We start from the raw sequence: 22115 nt of genomic DNA on the forward strand, positions 1-22115 counted from the left end.
ACCTATTTCATTAATGAAAATATATAATCCTGGAATAATTGAGACTTCAAACCACTAAAAACTACTATAGATAATAAATGTATATATTTCAATTTTTCCATACATTTATAAAACATGTATATTAATAAAGGTTTACCTATCTTGTCTCTGTATATGAAATCGAACACATGTATGTGTGATTCTATAAAACCTCATCACAAATACAATGTAAAGATATCAGTGAGCTTACAAAATATTTCAGAACCATAAGCTCAGATTCTTTACTTATAAACTGGGGAAAGTAACACCATATAGAATGAACTCCCCCCCCCCCCAGCTTTGTTATCACTTTTTAAACTGAAGTACAACAAAAACAACTTGTATTAGTTTCACGTGTAGAATATAATAATTCAACAATTTCATAGCATTTCTCAGTGCCCATCATGATAACTGTACTTTTAATCTCCTTTACCTATTTCACCCATCCTGCCATCTACCTCAAAGTAACACCCTAAAGAGTGAAATTTCTTTTATAGAACAATGTTTGTAAAAGTTTGTAAATTATATAATGATATAAGGAACCTAAGGCTGTATGCTATATATGCAATTACTATTATATTTATCAGTATAAATAAGATAGAATTCCTTACCAAGGATGAATTCCAACTGTGGTTCATTTGGAGTCTTCTGAATACCTAACAATAATGGGTAAGAATTCAGATTAAAGATATTTAACTCATTATCAAAGATATATAAATACATATTACAGTGCTTCACCTTACCCAGGATGTATAAATATATTATTTGGCAGAACAAATTAACTCAGTTAATTGTCCAGACTGATAAGCCATCAGTTCTCAGGGCAGGACATAATATTTGTAGCAGAACTAAATGTGACTAAAGACTTGACCTATCTCCTTAGCTCTAAGGCTCTAAAGAAACTCAAAAAATATTGTTTTTGTAAGCTTTGCAATTTAAAATGTATTTTTTCATTGTTAGTTTCTTTTAGATGAATGTAGACAGAGGCAAAACTTTCAAAAAAGATGACCTCACCCAAGTACTCTCCTATATAGATTTTTCTTTCAAACCATTCCAGCCTGCTGTAAAGAGTAAGTTATTAATTAAAGAGATATCTCTTGTAAGGTTATGAAGGACATTATGGTGGTGGTTATTCTGTCAACTTATAGATAGCTCAAATCAATGTCCTGATAAGTGTTTCTATTCCTTTTTATCATGATTTTTAAGAAATCTAACAACATGGCTTAGAATGAAGTGGAGGGAATGTCTGAGAACAAAAGTAAGGAAATGGGAACATGTAAGGGTTAGAAGGCAGCGAGATCCGACTGGAAGGTGATAACGTGGTATAATGTGATAACATGGATACCCGACGACCACGCACAGCTTGGGTCTTTTTAAAAAAGACTGGATGAGGACTTGGATACCACTTATTACAACTCATGGGTTGCCAAAGAAGTGAAACTAAAATTAATGAAAAAGTAAACTATTTGGTAATAAATGTAAGAATCATTTTCTTATTTATTTCTAAATCTAAATAAATGTAAAATCATTTTCTTATTTATTTCTACTGGTGCATTTACCAAATACAATTTAAATTTAATAATATTGGATCACTAATATATTGTTAGTACCATTTCTTTGTATAAAATCTATTTGTTTTTTTATTTACAGGGTTAACTTTTTTCTTCTTTCTTTTTGCTTAGTAGCCATTTATTTTTTCTCCTGTTGACATTTCACAATACTATGATTAAAAATATCAGACTTTCCAGAGGGATGAGACTTGTAATCATTGGGTAGATCTCTGTTCATTTCAAATAATATAGATTTTTTTAAAGACTATTAGTAACTGCTGTAAGCTTTGACAAACAAATTTCTAGAAAACATATTCAACCAATACTGTTTTCTTTAGATTATTTTTTATGTTTTTAAATGTTTATTATTCATTTTTGAGAGAAAGCATGTATGCACACACGTGCACCAGTGGGGGAGGAGCAGAGAAAGAGAGGGAAAGAGAGAACCCCAGGCTGGCTTCACTCTGTCAGCACGGAGCCCAATGTGGAGATCAAACATATGAAACTTGAGATCATGACCTCAGCCAAAAATCAAGAGTTGGACGCTTAACTGACTGAGACACCCAAGCTACCCTTTAAAGTTTATTTTTATGGTGTAAATTAAATACTCTCATTTAATTTGACATATATTTGAAAGCGATAAATAAATGGCCAACAGGACTCTTGAAAAGAAAAGGCACAATTCATGCTAAACAATAAAACCTAAACTCTACAATTTGAAGCATAATAGAAAACATACAATTCTTCCAATGATTTTAATGACTTGAGTAGCACAAATAACAACTGTAATGTCTAAATGCAAATCTTGGCCACATCTCCATATTTGCTCTATTTATGTGACTTAGTGTTCTTGAGTATAGCAGTGACAATCTACCTGTCTAGGGTAACCATTATGTCCTAATGCTTTCAACTTAAATGACTTTGATTTTAAAGAGAACATTTCTATATTCTAAAAAATAATTCCACATGAGATTACATAAATGCTAAAGAGGAGGTGTACTTAAAAAGTATTTATTAGTGTCTTAAAAAAGTATTTATTAATGTCTTAATATACATTCAAGAACTTTGATTCTACTATTTGATATTTCATAGACTATATTTCATAGTCCATTTCATAGACTATCATCTGTCTCACTCAAGGTAAAGGATCAGAATCACATCACAGACTCACTAGGACAAAATAAATGGTGCAAACAAAAAAATAGTTAATTTCATGCCATTTGTTAGAACCCAGGTTTCTGTGAATACATATGAATGTATGCTTAGTTGACTCAATTTACATTTTCAGAGAATTACAGAGAGGGGAACACATATACTTACTTGTGAACTGGAAGTCCCCAGTATCATTTGCCTGGGGTGTGGGAAGAAAGTGCTGGCCTTCTTCTGATGCTCCTTCCTCTTTGATTTCCATGATCAACCTTCACAGTTGTTTAGTCCTCTAAATTTTCACGTCCAAATGTCACTGCCAGTGATTCCTGGTTTAATATAGATGTATCTTCACACTAAAGGCCTGATATCCTCTGAAATTCTGCATTTAGGAAACAGCAACAGCAAAAATCTTAGTTACTTCAGAGTTCAGTATAAAGCTAAGAATTGAAGGTAGGTAGAAACTACAACTTCCTGCCTATCTCACCTTTATTTTCAAGATCTATCCATCTAATTTATGCCTCATGAACTCTAAGTTAAGTGGGTATTTCTCTATGCAATTATTTTATGTTCATAAGAGGGATTTCTAAATCCTGAAATGTGTATTCTTCTCTTCTAGGTCATTCTGTAAAACAGTAGATAGCAATAGGGGCTGCTGCTAACCTAATATGCATCTAATTTAGCAGCAAGAGCATCTTGTCAAGGCATTAGCATGTTTTGCTAAGGTGAATATTACTATCATTCCTTCCATTAGATCTACCCTTTACGCTCATCTCTCCATCCACCCTTGTTAGAACATTATTCATGAGCACGTAAAGACAATTTGGCATGGCACTCTTCTTCCAGTATGAGCCAAGAGCCAACAAGTAGTACAAGGGAGTTTCCAACCTCATCATTACCCATGGAGTCTTGCTTCTCTGCCTGATAAAGTTTTAATGGTTAATGATCAGGGTCTATGGTGAAAAAAATGAATAATAACTCTACAAAGCTAAAGCTCAAGGGGAAATCAAAGTAACAACAAAATCATGAAAATCAGCATGGGGGAAAGAAAACCTTTCCAAGAATTTAATACCCTATTATGCAAATAGCCACAAATAGTTTCAAATTCATTCTGATATTTAGCCTGATATACATGACCAAGAATGAATTAGGGAAAAAAAATCAATGTTGTTTTAAATCAAGTTACCACCTGAATTAAAATGTATAAAAAAATCTTTAAATGTCTGTCCAATGTTGTTTAAAGCGATAGTGGCAATCAAGTTTGGTTTAGAATAATGATTTCGTCTCCAACTTCACAAATCCACAGCCTTAGTCTTTGTTGTTTTAACAAAGCAGTTTCATTTGTAATTCAGCTCTGGTTTTTAAAGATCATCTGGTAAAAATTAAATTCTGAAAGCATCTTGAATCTTTAAAAAATATTCTAATAAAGTTGTATATAAGTACGCATTGGTTCCTCAGGATACAACCAGGAATGAAGGCCAGGAGTAAAGGGCAATTGCACTATCAATTAGACCAAATTCTTCAAGTTAAAAATTATATTTTGAGTTAAGATAATGCTTTCTATTTTTTTAACTATTTAAATTTAGATGTCTCTTCTGATAAGGACACACATATATTCATTGGACCACATTCTATCATGAACCTATGACAATTTCATTAGCATGAGTGGGGTCATATCTGTGGAAGACTACCATGCATGTGGGACTTGGGTACAAGACCTTTGTTAACTTCACTGTAGTTCTTCACCAAAAACTCAACCTCTAATCTTGATCAGCTGTCATAAAAATTAAAGAGGAGGCCTAAATAAGCAATACGGATAAATCTTAACAAACTAACAACTCAGCACACTAACAGTGAATAATTAATAAAATAAATGTCAACTCTGAGTGTGGGTGAATGTGTACCTTTGGGTGAGTGGAGAAGACTGAAGAGGCCTATAAATATTACTAATATGGTCCCATTTTAGGCATATCACCCATTCAAAACGTAAAAATAAATTCAATTTCAAGAGAATAAAGTCAAATACATAAGACAAAGATCATATAACAACCTCTTATGACTCTATTCATTTTTATTCTATCTTGTTTCATTTGAGGAGAAATTTCAGATTTGATACCTATTAACAAGGCATATGCCTCAGAAGGAATCAGTTATATTAATAGAAAAGCTCTAGAAAACCACTACATTTTCTAGCTGGTAAATACAGCATTTACCTATGGTTATGGTTAAATATAGTAGTTCCTTTTCTGTGTCTATTGGAAATTTTTTGGTTTGGAGATCATGCACAAGAATAGATTTAAATTTTTACATACCACAAATATATTTTAAAAAGTCAGCTAGAGATACTAAACCTAATTCTCAGAGCAGAAAGAAGCGACATTAAATGTACCTATTGTAAGAGAGTGACATAACTATATTTGATTTTTAGAAAGTTTACTGGGTGTCAAAGTAGAGAACATACTAGAAGTTGACAACTTAATAAAGAAACTAACTTGTTTGGAGGTTATTTTAATATTCAAGGAAAATAAAATAATAAAGAGGATCTAAGTCAAAACAGAAGCAGATGACTAGAGAAGAGAATCTGGATTCCAAAACAAGTTATTAAATGGGGTAAAGGGCCATTTATTAAATGCAGTTACCTAGACTTAATGATGGAATTAGCTGCAATTTAGAATTGAGATAATGAAAGTCAGGAATTTCAGGTGAAAGTCAGTAAATATGGACCACTAAACTATCTGGAATATAAAGAAAGAGGGATTTTAGTCAAGGATGATGAGTTTAGTTCTAACCATGTTGTTTTTGAAATGTCTTCAAATATTCAGAAACAGTTAAACACATGGGTCTAGATTTCAGGAGAGATACTAAGGCTGGAAAAGTATTTTTTTGTAAATCATTGGCTAATGGTTGAAGTCAAAGTCAAACGAAGTCATTGAAACCAAGTACATGTAGTGAAAAAAAAGGATGACTAAAGACTGAACTGTAAGGCACAAAACCATTCAGGGGAGCAAGAAGAGAATTTAGCTGGTAAAAGCACTGACAGTGATAGGAGGAGCAGCAGAGAAGAACAACTGAGGGAACAATGTCATCACTCTACTTACTGGATGTTTCTCAAGTAAACAAGGTCATTAAGTTAAAAGATGACTTTACAAGGCTGAGTAGCTCCCACCCCTTTCCAACCAGAGAGCCTGTTTGAGAAATTGAGGCTAGCCTCCAGTGGCGCCCTCTCCTTCTGCCAAGGCAAGGGAGCTAAGAGTGTCTTCTGATGACAACTCCTGGGAGCTTTGAAGACTTGTGGTACTCAGCTCAGAGGCAGACAGAGATCACCCCCAGAACAAAGCCAGTACCACCTGTGGAGTGTTCCAGTGCTGCACAGAGACAAGAGGATTAATTCATAGACAAGGCTGAGGGTAGCTCCAGTTCTTCTCCACCAGAAAGCCTGTTTGGGAAACTGAAAGTCCCTCCCCCTACTGCCTAGGCAAGGGAGCTGAGATATACTGAGGAGAGTGTTTTCCAGCTCCATCTCACCTGATGGGTTGGCAACCCCAGGAAACTGAGAGGTGGGCAGGCAAATCTAGTGGCCATGTTTAATCAGGAAACTTAGAGTGGGGGTTGTCTTGAGTTAATACAACAAACAAAAAGCTTTATGGCTAGAGCAGCTTCTCCCACTGCTCCAGGGCAGAGAATATAATTTGTAACCTCCTCATCCCTGAATACAACTTTCATCCTGCCCAACCAAGGAACCTAACCAGAGCATATAGAAAGCTGCACAGCCTATTCAACAGCCCTACATTCGTGGCATTGGCATTTGAACAGAGAGCACAGCCTGTGACTCCCCACATCTGCAGAGCAAAACCAGTTACCTCACCCAACCAGGGAATTCGGTGCACACTCTGGTTTGATTAAAGTCACCAAATAACAAACTGTACAGGTCCTGAGTCCCATCCTACTGCTCTGCAAGGACAGGGAAATTAATTCATAGCTCTATTACCAAATACTGTACCCAGTCCTGATCATCTAGTAAGCCTCATCAGAGAATCTGGGCAAGCATAGAGCCCATCCTATAGCTTCACTAGGGTAGGGAACCAGGCCCATAAAACTATTTAACTGTTCTCAGCCAGTGGCACAACTCCCACTCCCTGCCATCCCTTTAGACCTGGAACAGCAGCCTTGCTCAAAAATAGGCCATAGTGACAGGCCCCACCTGCTCAAGGACATTATCAGATACACACCCAGAAACCCAAACTTAGCTGACTATTGAAGAGCTGTCTCTACCAAAGAAAACTTGTAAAGTCTAGAAAAGGAGGCCATTACTCAAACAGGTAGAATTAATAAGGACACAAGGATACACACACACACACACACACACACACACACACACACATCAGGCAAATATGACACCAAAGGAAATTAATAAAGTTCTAATAACTGACACTAAATATATGGAGATCTGTGAGGTGTCAAAGAATTCAGAATTATCTAAGGAAGTTTAGTGAATTACAAGAAAACAGACATATAACTAAATAAAATTAGGAAAACAATGCATGAACAAAACAAGAAGTTTGATAAGGAAATAGAAACCATCAAAAAGCAATAAAATAGAAATCTAGAGTTGAAAAATATAATAACTGAACTGAAGAACTCAGTAGAGAGTTTTAAAAGAAGACTTCACCATTGGGGGGGTGGGGAATCACTCACCTGAACAATAAGACATTGAAAATTACCGAGTCAGAGGAGGAAAAAGGAAAAAAAAAAGAATGAAAAAGGGTGAAGAAAGCTTGCAGAAATTATAATACAAAATGAAAAGAAACAATATTTGCATTATGAGAATGCCAGAAAGAAAAGAGAAAGAAAAACGGACAGAAAGTATATTTAAAGTAGCAAGGTTGAAAAAAAAAATCCCTGAACCTGGAGAGATAAATGGACACATAGATCCATGAGGCCCAAAAGATCCTAAAGAGCTGAATTTAAATAGGGCTACACTGAGATACTGACTATATAATTAAATAGTCAGAAGTGAAAAACAATGGAAGAATTTTAAGAGCAGCAAGAGAAAAGAGAGAAGTTACATACAAGGGAACCCCTAAAGACTATAAGCAGATTTCTCAACAGAAATTTTTCAGGCCAGGAGAGAATGTGATGATATATTCAAAATTTTGAAAGGAAATAACTGTTAACCAAGAATTCTCTACCTAGTGAAGTTGTCCTTCAGAAACAAAGGAAGGAAAAATACTTTTTTTTTTTATTTTCAATTAAATTTTCAATCTTAAATTGAAGATTAAGGAGAAAAAGATATTATTGTTGGGGCAAGAAAAAAATCTAGATGATGTAATCTGCTATAATGGGAGGAAGTTGGGGGTGAAGAGAAAATGAGGTATGATCTGAAAAGCATTAACAGAAATTTGAGGAGATTCTGCCCAATGGCCTTATTGTTATCCATTCATGAAAAAAGTATATTTAAGAACAATGGAGTATAAAAGATTTATCAACCTGACTTCAAAAGCACAGTACATAAAGGAAATATTAATAAATTTGACTACACTAAAATAAAAAAAAATATTCTGTAAGTACAAGATACCACAAAAACTGAAGTAACAAATTATACACTAGAAATATATTTGTAACAGAAATTTCAGCTCCAGTTTAGGATATACAAAAATGCAAAGACTATTACTCCCACTATAAACTCAAGAAAATGCTGAATATATCAAACCATAAACATTTCTTTAATCTGAGAACAGAAGTCTCAGAGGAATCAACTAGCCTGAAACCTAAGAAAAGGCAAATGCCTTCATGGAAAAGAGCTTCCCTCCACAGAAGGAAGAGATGTCAGGCCTCATATAAGCTGGTAATAATAATTCAGCCAAAAATATTCAATGACTTACTGAAGGTCAAGGGGGACTAGTATGAAAGTACAGAGCTACTGAAAGGCCTAAGCTCAAAAGTAGGCTGCATTCGCTAACAGACTTTTCTTCATCCTCACAGAGGCTCATGAGGAAGACTGGGAAGAAAGTGGGAATCTGGAGAAAGTGTCCTTTGGTGATTCAACCCTATGGGAGGGGAGTAGCCATCACTAAAGACACACCACTTGGATCCTCTTCCCTATAGAACAAAAACTGCAGACTCTATTGCCTTCAGGGCATAGATGGAGACTCATTGCAACTAGAAGATAGAAATAAGAGAGGTACAGAGAAGCTTCCTGGGATCAGATCATTAGAGATTCTCTGATCCTCTATTGCTAAGAGAAGGACAGGACCACTGAAAAGCCTCATCCTCAAGACCCAAGAATATAGATTTTGCCTAAGATCGAGGTTAAAAATAGGACAACAGAAAATGTCTCTATTCCTACAGGTCCAGTAAATAGTAGGAAACTATTAACAGCAGCCTACCACTGGAGGAGGCATAAAAACATGAACAGTAAACCTCTCTTTGGTAGAAGCTCCCCAAAAAAGCCTTAAGCGGAGAGTAGAGAACAGTCTCCAGACACCCAAACCCCACTATGAGTAGAAATGAATGTTAGAGTTATTTGAAACTGGTGATGCACTCAAGGCAGCCATAGTAACAACAAAACTCAAACCCAGATCTGTTACTGACTAGATTGACTCAATTTAAAGGTGTAGTAGGAAAAGAGGAATGCCCACTTCCAGGCATAGGTACTATTTTTGTTATATTCTACTATCCTACACACTACACAAAGAAGATGAAGACTAAGATGAACAGTCAAGAGAAAAGAGGGGAAAAAAGCAGTTAAGAGAACCAGGTTAATATAAGACCCAAATGTTGGACCTGTTAGAAACAGAATATACTTAAGACTCTAATGGAAAATGTGGATGACTTGCATGACCAGATGGAGATTTTTAGCAGAGATCGAAACTATTGGAAATGACCAAATACAAATCCTAGGAATGTAAAACACAGTAAGAGAGGAAGAATGCCTTTGACAAGATCATTAATAGTTATGATACCATCAATGAAGTAATCAGTGAACTTGAAGATAAGCTAATAGAAATTACCCAAACTGAAACACAAAGAAAAAAAGAAAAAAAAAGACACAAAGAAAAATGAAAATGCATACGAGAGCATTCAAAAGCTGTGACACAATACCAAATTAAATATATGTGTTATTTGAATCTCAGAAGAAAGAAAAAGACAGAATAGATATTTGAAGAGATAACGGCCTAAGATTTTCCAAAAATATTAAATTTCAAAACACCAATCCAAGAAGCTCAGAAAACACCAGAGAAATGACATGTACACAAATATACCCATAAACAAACAAGCAAATCAAACAAACGATAAACTTCTATGTATATCACAGTCAGGCTTTTGAAAAACGAAGATAAGGAGAAAAAATTTAAGGTGACCAAAGCAAAAAAAAAAAAAAAAAAAAAAAAAAAGCAAATTACATATAGAGTAACAAAAGTAAGAAAATATTTTGGACTTCTTGTTTAAAAGTATGTAAGTGACATCTTTAAAGCACTGAAATAAGAAAAACATCAACCCAGGATTTTATACAAAGTAGAAATAACTTGTAAAAATTAAGAGACACAGACTTTTATCCAGACAAATAAAAACTGACAAATTCATTATCAGCAGATTTGCACTGCAAGAAATATTAAAGGAAGTTTTTCAAGTATGACATAACAGAAAGATATTTGAATCCACAAAAGAAATGGAGAATGCTATAAGCGATATAAAAGAAAGTAAATATTAATTTAATCTTTTCTTGTTTGTAGTGACTATAAAAGATAATTGCCTAAGGCAGGGTTTGGCACACTTCTATTAAAGACAGATAGTAAATATTTTAGGCTTTTTGGACTATACGGTTTCTGTCACAACCATTCAACTCTGCTGTGGTAGTATATAAGCAACCATTGGCAATACATAAACAAATAGGCATGGTTGTGTTACAATAATATTCTATTTGTAAAACCAATTAATATTCAGGATTTGGCCTGAAGGCCAGAGTTTGCCAACCACTGGCCTAAAGTAAAAATAGTAGTGATGTATTATATACTGATAGCATATATAAAAGTGTAACATATAACATCAATAGCAAGAAGGGTGACAGGGATGAATGGGGAGTTGTTGTTTAGTTCTTACACTAAAAGTATAGTATACAATTATATCACTAAAATCTTGAAGGTAGATTGTAATTAAAATGTTTATGACAATTTGGGGAGTAATTACTAATAACTTTTAAAAATAAGTATAAATAATAACCCAATAGTGAAGGTAAAATGGAATAACAAAACATACAAAATAAATTTTAAAGCAGAGGAAAAGAACAAGACAGATGGAATATATAGAAGACAAGTAGCAAAATGTTTTTAATCCAACCATGTCAATAATCACATTAAATGCAAGCTACACACGCACACACACACACACACACACACATACACACACACCAATTAAAAGACAGAAAAGATTATCAGCTTGAAAGACCTGACTATATGCTTCATAGTTATAATGAAATATAATGACACAGTTAAGTTAAAAGTAAAAAGACTGAAAAGACTGAAACAATTATATCATGGAAACATTAATCAAAGGAAAATTGCAGTGACTATTGGTATCAGATAAAATAGATTTCATATAACACACATTAGTATTATATAAGGATAAAATTGTAATTCACCAAGAAAATGTAACTATCCTGAAGGTAAATGGGCCTAACAATAGAGCTTTATAATACATGAAGCAAAAACTTAAAGAACTGAAAAAGAAACAGACAAATCCACAGTGATATAGAGACCTCAACATTCCACTCTCTACAACAGATCAAACAAGTAGATAAAACATCAGAGAGGATACAGAATACTTAAATAACACTACTAACAACTTGACCTCATTGGTATTTATTAGACTTCATCCAACAACAGAATACATATTTTGTTTCAAAGTACACATGGAATGCTTACTAAGATTATATTCTTGGTTATAAAACAAACCTTAATAAACTAAAATAAAAATGTGTGTATTTGTACATTTAAATCAGAATAAAATCACTATGCTACATATAAAAATGTGCTTAAAGGGAAAGTTATATTATTAAATGCTTATATTTAGAATACAAGTTCTCAAATCCATGATTTAAACTGAAAAGCAATTCTACTTATAAGCTTCTATTTTAGAAAAATTATTGAAAATGCATACCAGAAGATAATGGAAGGAATGTTCATAATAAATCAGCTTCAATAAAAAAAATATTGAAACAGGCTAAAGGCCTGTCACTAAGAAAGTAGACAAATATATTGTAGCCTATTCATTCTATATAAAATGAATCTTCATATATCAACATTGATTAACTTCATAAAGTACAGAGGAGAAAGAGTGAGGAGGGACAGGAAGACAGAGGGAGGGATATGATGGCACTTATAGAAAATTTAACAACATGTAAAATAGTACTCTAGTTCTATATTGTGTAGGTGTACATACATATGAAGTCCAACCACAGAGAAATGCATGATAAACACTTAAATCAGAATAATTATGATATTTGGGGAACAAGCGTGAGGGATATGATCAGGAAGGGGAACACAAAAAACTTCAAATGCACAGGGAAAGTTTTGTTTATTACACTGAGTAAGTACAAAATGTCTCTATATTTTTCATTATACCTTTGGTACATCCTAAACACTCATTATACATTTAATTAACTAAAAAGGCAAAGTCATATGTTGAGAGAAAATGGGGAAGAAGTTGGGTAGGAGGCTGGAGAAGAAAAGTGGAGTTCTGAGCTAGCCTTTAAGAGTACCCGATGAGGGAACAACTGGAGGCAGTTTTATGGGGCCAGCTGGGCCTGGAGACCACAGATTTATAGATATATGTGTGTGGCTTTCTCCAACAGTGCTCAGCAGTCTTGTGGAGAAGGATAGTTTCATTGAAGTGTAGGGGTTTTGCCTCCTGATGCAGTGAGAGAATAGTGAAGCTAAGACTGTAATAATACAAATGTGACCAAACATCTTTTTTAGGTTGGATTGGGAACTCATTAAAGGGGAAAGATGTAACATATTGGCAGATGAGAGAATAATTCAGTTCTGAGTAATGAGAAGTCCAAGGTATTGCCATGGATATAAGTAGATGGCTGAAATGGCATGGTATTATTGGTCACTAGGGCTAGTAAGAAAAAGACACTGTGCATCAAGGATGTTCAATGGGTTATTCCCATGGAAACTGGAATCTCCCAGGAGGATAACAGGCAGGACGTGTTCCCATAGAGAAGTCTGAAGAAAGCAGAAGTTTCACCAATGAACATGACAAATAGGGGTGGAGGAGTGGTATAGCCAGACATCAGCAATCTTACATGAGGTCCTAACAGCTTAAGGGGACTCTTGTGACTACTAAGAAAATAGTAGCCCAGCCTTCAGTCCCTGTGGTTTGTGGCCTGTCTGTATTAGAGTAGGCAACTAGGAAGCAGAAAACCCCAGAAACCAAGTTTTCATTAAGACAAAAAGACAAAGAAAACATTTTCTGAAGAGGTAGAAGGCTAAATAAACTGTTTTCTATAGGAATAGAAGACCCTAAGGACATTATATAACATTTTTAAAAGTGAGAAGATCAGGGGAAGATTGAGTCATTTGCCCATAGCAAAATGAGGATGACACAAGGGGCAAGGATACAGGACAGGAGGTGCTTGTGGTTTAGGTGCTATCCCAGGATGACAGGAATATAAGGCATCATATGATGGGCTGTGCCTGGGTTCTAACCAGAAGGGCATACCTGTGGTTAAAGATATTCCCTAGCCTGTTCAGGCTGAGGTCCGGGCAGGGAGTGTTGGAGGCTCACTGACACTATGTACCTGTGGCTTTTGTTCAGCTTTCCAAACAGTGCTTTGATATAAGATGTTGAACAAATGATTAATTCCTATCCATTTCAAAAATAAACAGAATAGCAAGTCTCTGTTATGGTGATTGTATAGCCCTTCAGTAGCCAACCCACTAAACTTGTTCACTTCATATCAGTATCCTGAAACTTCTAACACCAGGACATTCTGATAAACCAGATATAATTCACAATGCCAAATCACTTGAAAACCGTCTAAAACCCTGCAATTTACAAGAGGGAATATGGATGGACAGGGCTTGTAAGGATCAGCCAAATGCTATATAATGTCAAGAAGACATAAAACCAGGAATATTATTTACCTCTGCATTCTCTGTTTCTTTTTCCTCATGGCAAATGTCAGGGTACTTTGAAAGCTATCATCTTCATAGGATAATTATATTCAAAGTTCTGCAACTAGGCCCCTATTCTCAGTAACAGGGATTTATTCTTATTTATATCATTGGAAAGTAATAGAAGAATTAAAAAAAAAACAGTTTCAGGAAAAAGATTCTTTTTGAGGAAAATGGCATAAATTGGCAAATTTGATATTTTACCTGAAAAAAAAATCAGGCATGTATTTAAGGTCAAGACCTTCCTTGCCTCTCATGAGGCCCCTGACCAGGCAGAGCATAATTCCTGACAGAGCAATGAATTAAGATTCTAGGGCAACATTTCTGCCCAAGAAACCAACAGTGTCAGGAGACAATTGAATTCTTTAAATTGTCAGTATGGTTTTGCTACCAAGATTAAATTCAATGTGAGCCCCTTTGTCACAAGAAGAATAAGGATGAGAGTTGTCAAGGCTCCAGATTGATCAAAAGCCCAGCTTCCAGGCTTTACCACAAGGAAGCAGCACTGACATGAGACAGACAGAAGACCCATGGATTTAGCAAGACCAAACAGCAACAGTCTTTTAAGGCTTTGCCACTCAAAACACGATCCCTAGACCAGCAGTATGAGTCGCCTGGAAGCCTGTTAGAAATGCAAAACCTTGAGCCAGACCCCAGATCTTCTAAATTAGACACTGCATTATGGCATAGAGCATTTCTACCTACATTCAAGCATGAGAAGCACCATTTTAAGAATAGAAGCCCAGATTCCATTCCCATAAACTGGGAGAAGTGAATACGGAATTCTGCCAAATAAAAAGCCAATATGGGCTAAAGGCCCATGTCACTTAATCAGACTTTCTAGACAGATGCCAAGAGCTGTTATGGATCCTGGTCTGGGCTTCAGTCTCTCTAGCCACTGACTTACGACCTACATATAGTACTCTCATTTCTACCCAGAATTTTATAATCTGGGTTGTCTGTCTGAGGCCCTTGACACCCACCTCCTTTTTACTCATCTATTTGTTGGCCTCTTTGTATTGAACTTTTTCCAGTGACTAACCCTAACCCAGATGTGATCCTTTCCTCATTCTTTCTTCCTTTTACTTTTGCATTCTCCAGACTTAGCTGTGCTGCCTGACTCTTGGCAGGGTCAGGCCCAACACACCTCTATTGAATACTTGGCTAAACAGACCCAGGTCACTGTATGCCACACTTTGGAGAATGTTGGAGGTTGGCCAGGACATGTATATGGCAGCTCATAATAAGAACTAGTGTCTTGATGTCATCAAAATCAGGATCATCTAGAGTCCAGCAACTTACTGAACACATCTGGACTGGGGTTTTAGAATACACAGTGGTTCAAACTATAGTGACACATGGAAACAGGAAGGAGGGGAAAGGGTGTAATAAAATATAAGTGACCGGCATGGTACTCTTCCTTTTCCTCCTTGTAAATACCAAACCAAAGGAGGGTCTACTAATATCCACTTCACGGAGTCTCTCCACTACTGCTTTTGAAATTCATTTTATCCAAAAGCAACCACAATTTTCTGAGTACTTATGTGACTTTTCTGAATATTATGTGCCATGTGCCATGTCCTGTATTATTACATCATATGCATAACGTTAATCTTTATAACAAATTTAAGATGTAACTCCAGCTTTACAGGTGAAAAACTGAAGCTTAAAAAGTAATTTGTTCCACTTAGTAACTGGAGAAACAAGGAAGTTAATGTGAGTTTCTAATTCTTCTCTGTATTCTACCTGCTATCGCTTTTCAACTTTACCATACAAAAATCTTCAAATGTTTACCATCTCTTAAAAAATATACTAGGGCAGATAGGTAGGGAGAAAGGAAGAAGGGCTAGGAAACATTTATTTTATTTATCTTTTTATTTATATTATTTTCCTTCCTAAAAATAGAAATCTCTGGGAAACCTATAACATATCAACACAGCATTTAAAGCCTAAGCACCAGAACCCCCAGGAAAGAGAAAAAACCAACCAACCAAACAAAAAAAAACCCATCATGGTAGATATTTTTATACCTCTATTTATAACATTCCGTCTTCTTGAGACAGACTCATCCCTATCACTTCTACTGGGTCCTGATGAGAATATACTTTCAGTGGACAAACAACCATGAAAAAGAATCAATAGCAACAATTCTAAATAATTGAAGTTTAAAAATAGAATCTGATGATGGAACATATCCAATTCTACAGACCCACCATTCTGGATACTTAACAAAGGGGTAAAATTTCCTCCTTTTGCTTCTTTGAAACATAGGACTGCCTTCTGGAGACTGCAATCTCAGTCAAGAAATAGACCCAAGTCACAATGAGTATTAACTGAATATTCCTTGAAACTAGCAAAATCTTGATGTTCACAAAGAGCACAGAGCAACAACTCAGAGCAAAGAACTCAGTTCAGCAAGCAGAGGGATTGTATCTTTGGTTCATTGTAAATCAAAGGTCAGTCTACTGCTCGTTAGTCGCAAATTACGATAAGAACAATGTTGATCTCCACTGTGTATAAAGTAAAAGAGGCTCTGTCAATCCCTGTGACAAGGCCCTTTAATCCTGAGAACTCTGTAGTCTTTGTGCCAGCACTAGGCCAGATCTGAACCATAATTTACATAGTTTTAACAGTGACCTGACATCCTGAGAGGGAGGACTTGGACCACCTTTAGGAATATGGTCAGTAGGCCATCTGATTTGCTAGATTTTGCTCCGTGTCTGTCATAAAAATGAAAGCATCCTGAAGAACTACAAAGTGAAGATATGAGAAAATGCTCGATTTAATCTGAATCATCTCTTTGTGACAGGTTGGTTACAGATGTCTACCCATAATCCCTCATTAAAATAATACAATAAGGGGTACCTGGGTGGCTCAGTCAGTTGAGTGCCCGACTTTTGATTTCAGCTCAGGTCAGGATCCCAGGATCATGGGATCAAGTCCCAAGTTGGGCTCCATACTGAGTATGGAACATGCTTAAAGTATTCTCTCTCTCTTTCTCTCTCTTTCTTCTGCCCCTCTCCCCTACCCACACACACACTCTCTCTAAAACAAAATAATAGTTTAAAAAATGCTATAATAAAATGTTCTAACAGAATATAGACTTGAAAAGACTTAAAGAAACCAGCAGTTGTCTCATTTAAGTGATGGGAACACTGAGGCCTAGAAATGAGGTGGGAGAGCTCCATGTGCACAGGTGGCTAGTAGCCATGCTGAACTAGAGAGAAGGTCTTTTGTCTGAGGTAAGCTTTTTACCCTTCTCTTCAGGGTGTGACACTTGTGGTTGCTTCCCACCTATTACACAAAGAACAGGAATTTTCATTGGATATTCCCAAAAAGACAGAAATGTCATGAAAATTTTTTCTTCTATAAACACATCATGTGACACATTGATTCTGCCTACTTGACAAAAACTTGTAAAACCTGGTCTCAAGCCCCAAAGGCACTTAAAAAAAAATTGCTAGCACCCAGCAAAGATTTAAAGAAATAACACAACAGAGTTATGTAACAGTTCACTAGATGCTTGGGTATTTTTTAATGTCCTTCTCTGTCATCTGGAAGACCAAATAAAGGATAGGAGTTTATTGTCTGCACTTAAGATACAGGTTTTTTCCCCTGATACTTTTATTCAGCAAATTTCATATTTCAAATATAATGACTCCTAGCAGCCCATCTCAAGCCTATCTTAAGAAGCAGAGATGTTCAGAAAGAATTTTAATTTGGCTGGAGGTTGATTCTTTTTTTTTTTCCCACATGTACTAAAGAAGACTCGAGGAAGTGCTGTCTCAGCAACATCAAATGTCTCAAATCCTTATGAACACTGTCACACACAAACACCCAAGGCCAGTTAAATGCCAAGTGCTCAAGCAAAACTAAAACTGAAACTTTGATTATAACCGTAGGACATTTCTAATGTAGACATCAGAAGTTATTAATTCACAGAACTGACTGAATTCCTTATGATGATACATTTCAAGTTCCAATTAGTATTGACTAAATTATCTATAGTTTCTGATGATTAATTGCTTATTTTCTATTGAAATTTGAAATTTCAAAGAAAGAAAGATAATGAATTTAATTAAAATTTTATCTTCTGCTTTTTATTATAACAGGCAAGAATAAATGTATAGATGTGATTATTATAATTTCACTTTAGCTCTCCAGAGAAGTTCATAGAGTGCCTGAGGTTATCTACAAAGAATATAATATGGCATAACTAAGTTTTCTTATCCATACTGCCTACTGCATACAGATAATGAGTCTTAATTCTTTTACTACAAGCAGGTCCTTTACTCTCCAATATGTACAAAATCACACATTCCACCTTAAAACTCAATAAAACTGCACTACAATAAAAGTAAAAGCAAGCAATAGGTGATAAAAAAAAAAAAAGAAGAAGAAATAATTCAACTGCTAAACTTGAATCGGACAGAAGACCTATAAAAATAATGAGGCTGAGCAGTGAGGTTCAAGCCACTGTTCTACCTGCAAACTCATCTAGCATTTCTCTAGTGCATCTTCTGGAAATGAAGAAAATCATGGAGTGATTTGACAAGTCCCCTTAGTAGTATGGGTTAATCTTCTGTGATCAGCTAGAATATATTAAGGATTTCCACTGAGACAATATGATATTCTAGTTCAAACTTTATGTGAAATGTATGTCATTAATTTATGCCAGAACACTGAATAAAACAACATCCGTAGACTTTCCTTCTTCCTTTCCCATCTTCTCAATCTTGGCTGAAGTCCTCCAACTTTTAAGATTGCTCTTATCCCATAGGTAAGGAGAAGTAAGGACAGGAAATACCATAGTCATAAATCCATATGACATGTATTTCTTGAGCATCTACTATATGGGATGCAGTGTGTGAATAGAAATGTACCCTTTTATATCCCGTCCTTGAGAAAGTACTAGTTTCAGTCCTTAAATAGAACAACCAACACCTTTCTCTCACCCCCACACCTTTCTCTCACTCCTGCTTCTATCCCCTTGCCCCATTTCCACACCTCCCTGCCTCCAATGCAAACACATTTTAGCACTTAACATTCCCTGACGCTTTTCCTCTTAGCAAAATATTCTGAGAATTTTTCACTCCCTAATCCTTTGTCAGAAAAGTTAATAAATGTGTCCTTGTTTGGCTATTTCTTGTTGTGTTTCAGGAGTCTTTTTTTATAATTTAACTCTATGTTAGTCTGGTAAACACATTGGAATTCTCTCACATGACACTTCTTTTTTTTTTTTTTTTTTTTTAATTTTTTTTTTAATGTTCATTTATTTTTGAGACAGAGAGAGACAGAGCATGAATGGGGGAGGGGCAGAGAGAGAGGGAGACACAGAATCGGAAGCAGGCTCCAGGCTCTGAGCCATCAGCCCAGAGCCTGACGCGGGGCTCGAACTCACGGACCGTGAGATCGTGACCTGAGCTGAAGTCGGACGCTCAACCGACTGAGCCACCCAGGCGCCCCTCACATGACACTTCTTATTACGGTAATTTGGCATGAGAGAAGTTATATAGGAATGTGGTTAAGAAACCTGTGATGGATCCAGACTGCCAAGGGCTCTGCCAATTACTCTGGGACCTTGGGCAGTTTACTTAACTGTACTATCCTAGTTTCCTCAACATAAATTGGTAAAATGGCAATGCCTGCCTGATTAATTGTAGAGAGAATTAAACAAATATATGCAAAGTTTTTAGGTATTTCATTTTTAGCAAAGGTGAACCAATGTAACAAAACACTGTATCTCCACTGATTGGAAGTAAACACAAAAAGTGAGCTACCTGATGATTTAAAAAAATAAACAACAGCAGGGAAATTGTGACAAGGAGCTAAACATGGAGAAACATACACATAAGGGTGAATTTTTCTTTCCCTATTTTCCTTGTGCTTTTGACCTGAAGGTAGTCCCCATTTTTTGACATGGGCCATAAAACTGGGACTCTTCTTTTTTAATTGAAATAACATATATTTAGAACATAATGGTATTAGGCCAAAATCCAATAACACAAAAATATCTGGAAAATTCAAATGTTTGAGAATTAGGCAACACACTTCTATACAACCACTGTGCCAAAGAGAAAGTTACTAAGGTAATTAGGAAATCATTTGAATTATGGAAATAAAAATAATATCAAAATTTGTGGGATGCAACTAAAGTGGTACTGACAGAAATTTAGAACGCTAATACTAGAAAAGTCTTACATCTAAGATCTAAACTACCATTTTAGGAAACTAGAAATGGTACATTAAACTCAAAGCAAGCAGAAGGAAGAGAATAATAAAAACAAAAGCAAAAATCAATGTGATTGAAAATTAAAACAATTGAGAAAAATCAATGAAACCAAAAGCTGTTTATTTGAAAAGATAAATAAAATTGATAAACTCCAGTTAGATAGACCAAGATAAAAAGAAGCTATAAATTACAATATTGGGAACGGAAGAGTAGAGCTCATTATAGACCACTAACCTTAACATAATAATAAAGAAATATTCTGAACAATATGAAGATAAAAAAGGTAACAAATAAAATTGAACAATCTTTGAATAAAAACTACCAAGTTTCACTCAAGCATACAGCATACAGAGGGGTTTTTTCCAGGAAGGAAAAACTATTTAACATTAAAAAATCTATTAATACAACTCATTATATCAAAAGACTAAGAAATTAAGAAAAAAAACATTTGATAATCCAAAAGATGCAAAAAAAAAAAAAAAAAAAACAACACCAAAAAACAGTTGAGGAAATTCAACATGCATACAATAAAACTCTCATCCATTAAAAAAAAAAAAAAAAAAAAAAAAAAAAACTCTCAGCAATTTAGGAAGAGAAGGGAAGTACTTTAACTCAATAATGGGCATCTAGAAAAATCCTACAGCTATGATTACAGCTGGATTATAAAAGACTCAATACTTTGCTGCTAGGATCAGGAATAAGGTTAAGGCTTCCACTCTTAGCTTTCTTCTTCATTTTCACACTGGTGATCTTAACCAATGCAGTAAGTCAAGGAAAAGAATTAAAAGACATACAGATTGAGGCAAGTCTGGGTGGCTAGTCGGTTAAGTGTCCGACTCTTGGTTTCAGCTCAGGTCATGATCTCATGGTTCATGTGTTCGAGCCATGTCAGGCTCTGTGCTATTAGCACAGAGGGATTCTCTATGGAGGGATTCTCTCTCTCCCTCTCTCTGCCTCTCCCCTTCTCATGCTCTCTCTCTCTCTGTCTCAAAATAAATAAATAAACTTTAAAAATTATATAAAAGACATACAGATTGAAAACAAATAACTAATGTTGTCTTTATTTGCCGACAACATGAGTACATTGCTCATAGGAATGCAAAATAGTATCTCTTCTTAGGAAAAAAGGTCTGTCAGTTTCTTATAAACACTGACCTCCCATATGAGCCAGAAGTCTTCCTCCTATTTATTTTCCCCAAGAGAAATGGAATTTATGGTCACATAAAAACCTGTTTTTAATGTTTTTTTTAAACTAAATATTCAAAATCACCCCAAATCTCTTCAAATGATGAATTGATAATCACCTTAAAGTATATCCACAAAATGGGATATTACTCAGCAATAAAAAGCAATACATCATTGATACCCACAAAAGTTAGATGAATCTTCAGCACATTACAGCCAGATTCAAAGGGCTTCATACTATATAATTCTGGAAAATGTAAATTATGGAAATAAAATATAGATCAGTGATTTCTAATGGTTGGAGGTAAGCAGGAGAGGTTGACCATAAAGGGATAGAAGCCAAAAGATTTTGGGGTGATGTAAGTGTTCTGTATCTTAATTGTAGTGGTGTGTATATGACTGTTTACATTTGTCAAAATGTCAAAAAGTCTAGAACTATACACCAAAAAGCATGAATTTTCCTGCGTGTAGATTTTTAAAATACTGAACATAAATAAAACAAATAAAAAGAAATTAGAAGATATAGCAAGCGTTCAATCAATATTACCAGAATTATTAATTTTATTAATATTTACAATTACTAACGGCTAGAAAAATGGAAGATGAACTAAGAGAGGTACAAGTGGAATGCTTTGGTAATAATTAATGTGAACTCAATTAAGAGGAATGCAGAATCATGAAAGGAAGGAAAAAGAACATATTCTGTAAAGGAGTAAGAAGAGAAACTGGGAACAAAATATTGATTTATATGGACCAAGAGTGGAGCGTCTGTGTGGCTCAGTCGGTTAAAGTGTCCGACTTCAGCTC

At 35.3% G+C, this 22115-nt stretch overlaps 1 protein-coding gene across 11 annotated transcripts in view; it reads right to left on the reverse strand.

Moving 5' to 3' along the window:
* The window catches only part of INPP4B (inositol polyphosphate-4-phosphatase type II B), a 762324-nt gene that overhangs the window by 366070 nt on the left and 374139 nt on the right, over window positions 1–22115 (reverse strand). For all 11 annotated transcript variants that reach the window (XM_078445724.2, XM_078445723.2, XM_060654097.3 and 8 more), the window contains 2 exons: window positions 2889–3096; window positions 630–674 (listed from right to left, as the gene is read on the reverse strand). In XM_078445724.2, the coding sequence (XP_078301850.1) occupies window positions 630–674; window positions 2889–2979 (136 nt within the window). In that variant the 5' untranslated portion in view covers window positions 2980–3096. The remainder of the gene's footprint in view (window positions 1–629; window positions 675–2888; window positions 3097–22115) is intronic.

This window comes from Panthera onca, chromosome B1 (genome assembly GCF_046562875.1).
Source record: "Panthera onca isolate mPanOnc1 chromosome B1, mPanOnc1 haplotype 2, whole genome shotgun sequence".
NCBI lineage: Eukaryota > Metazoa > Chordata > Mammalia > Carnivora > Felidae > Panthera > Panthera onca.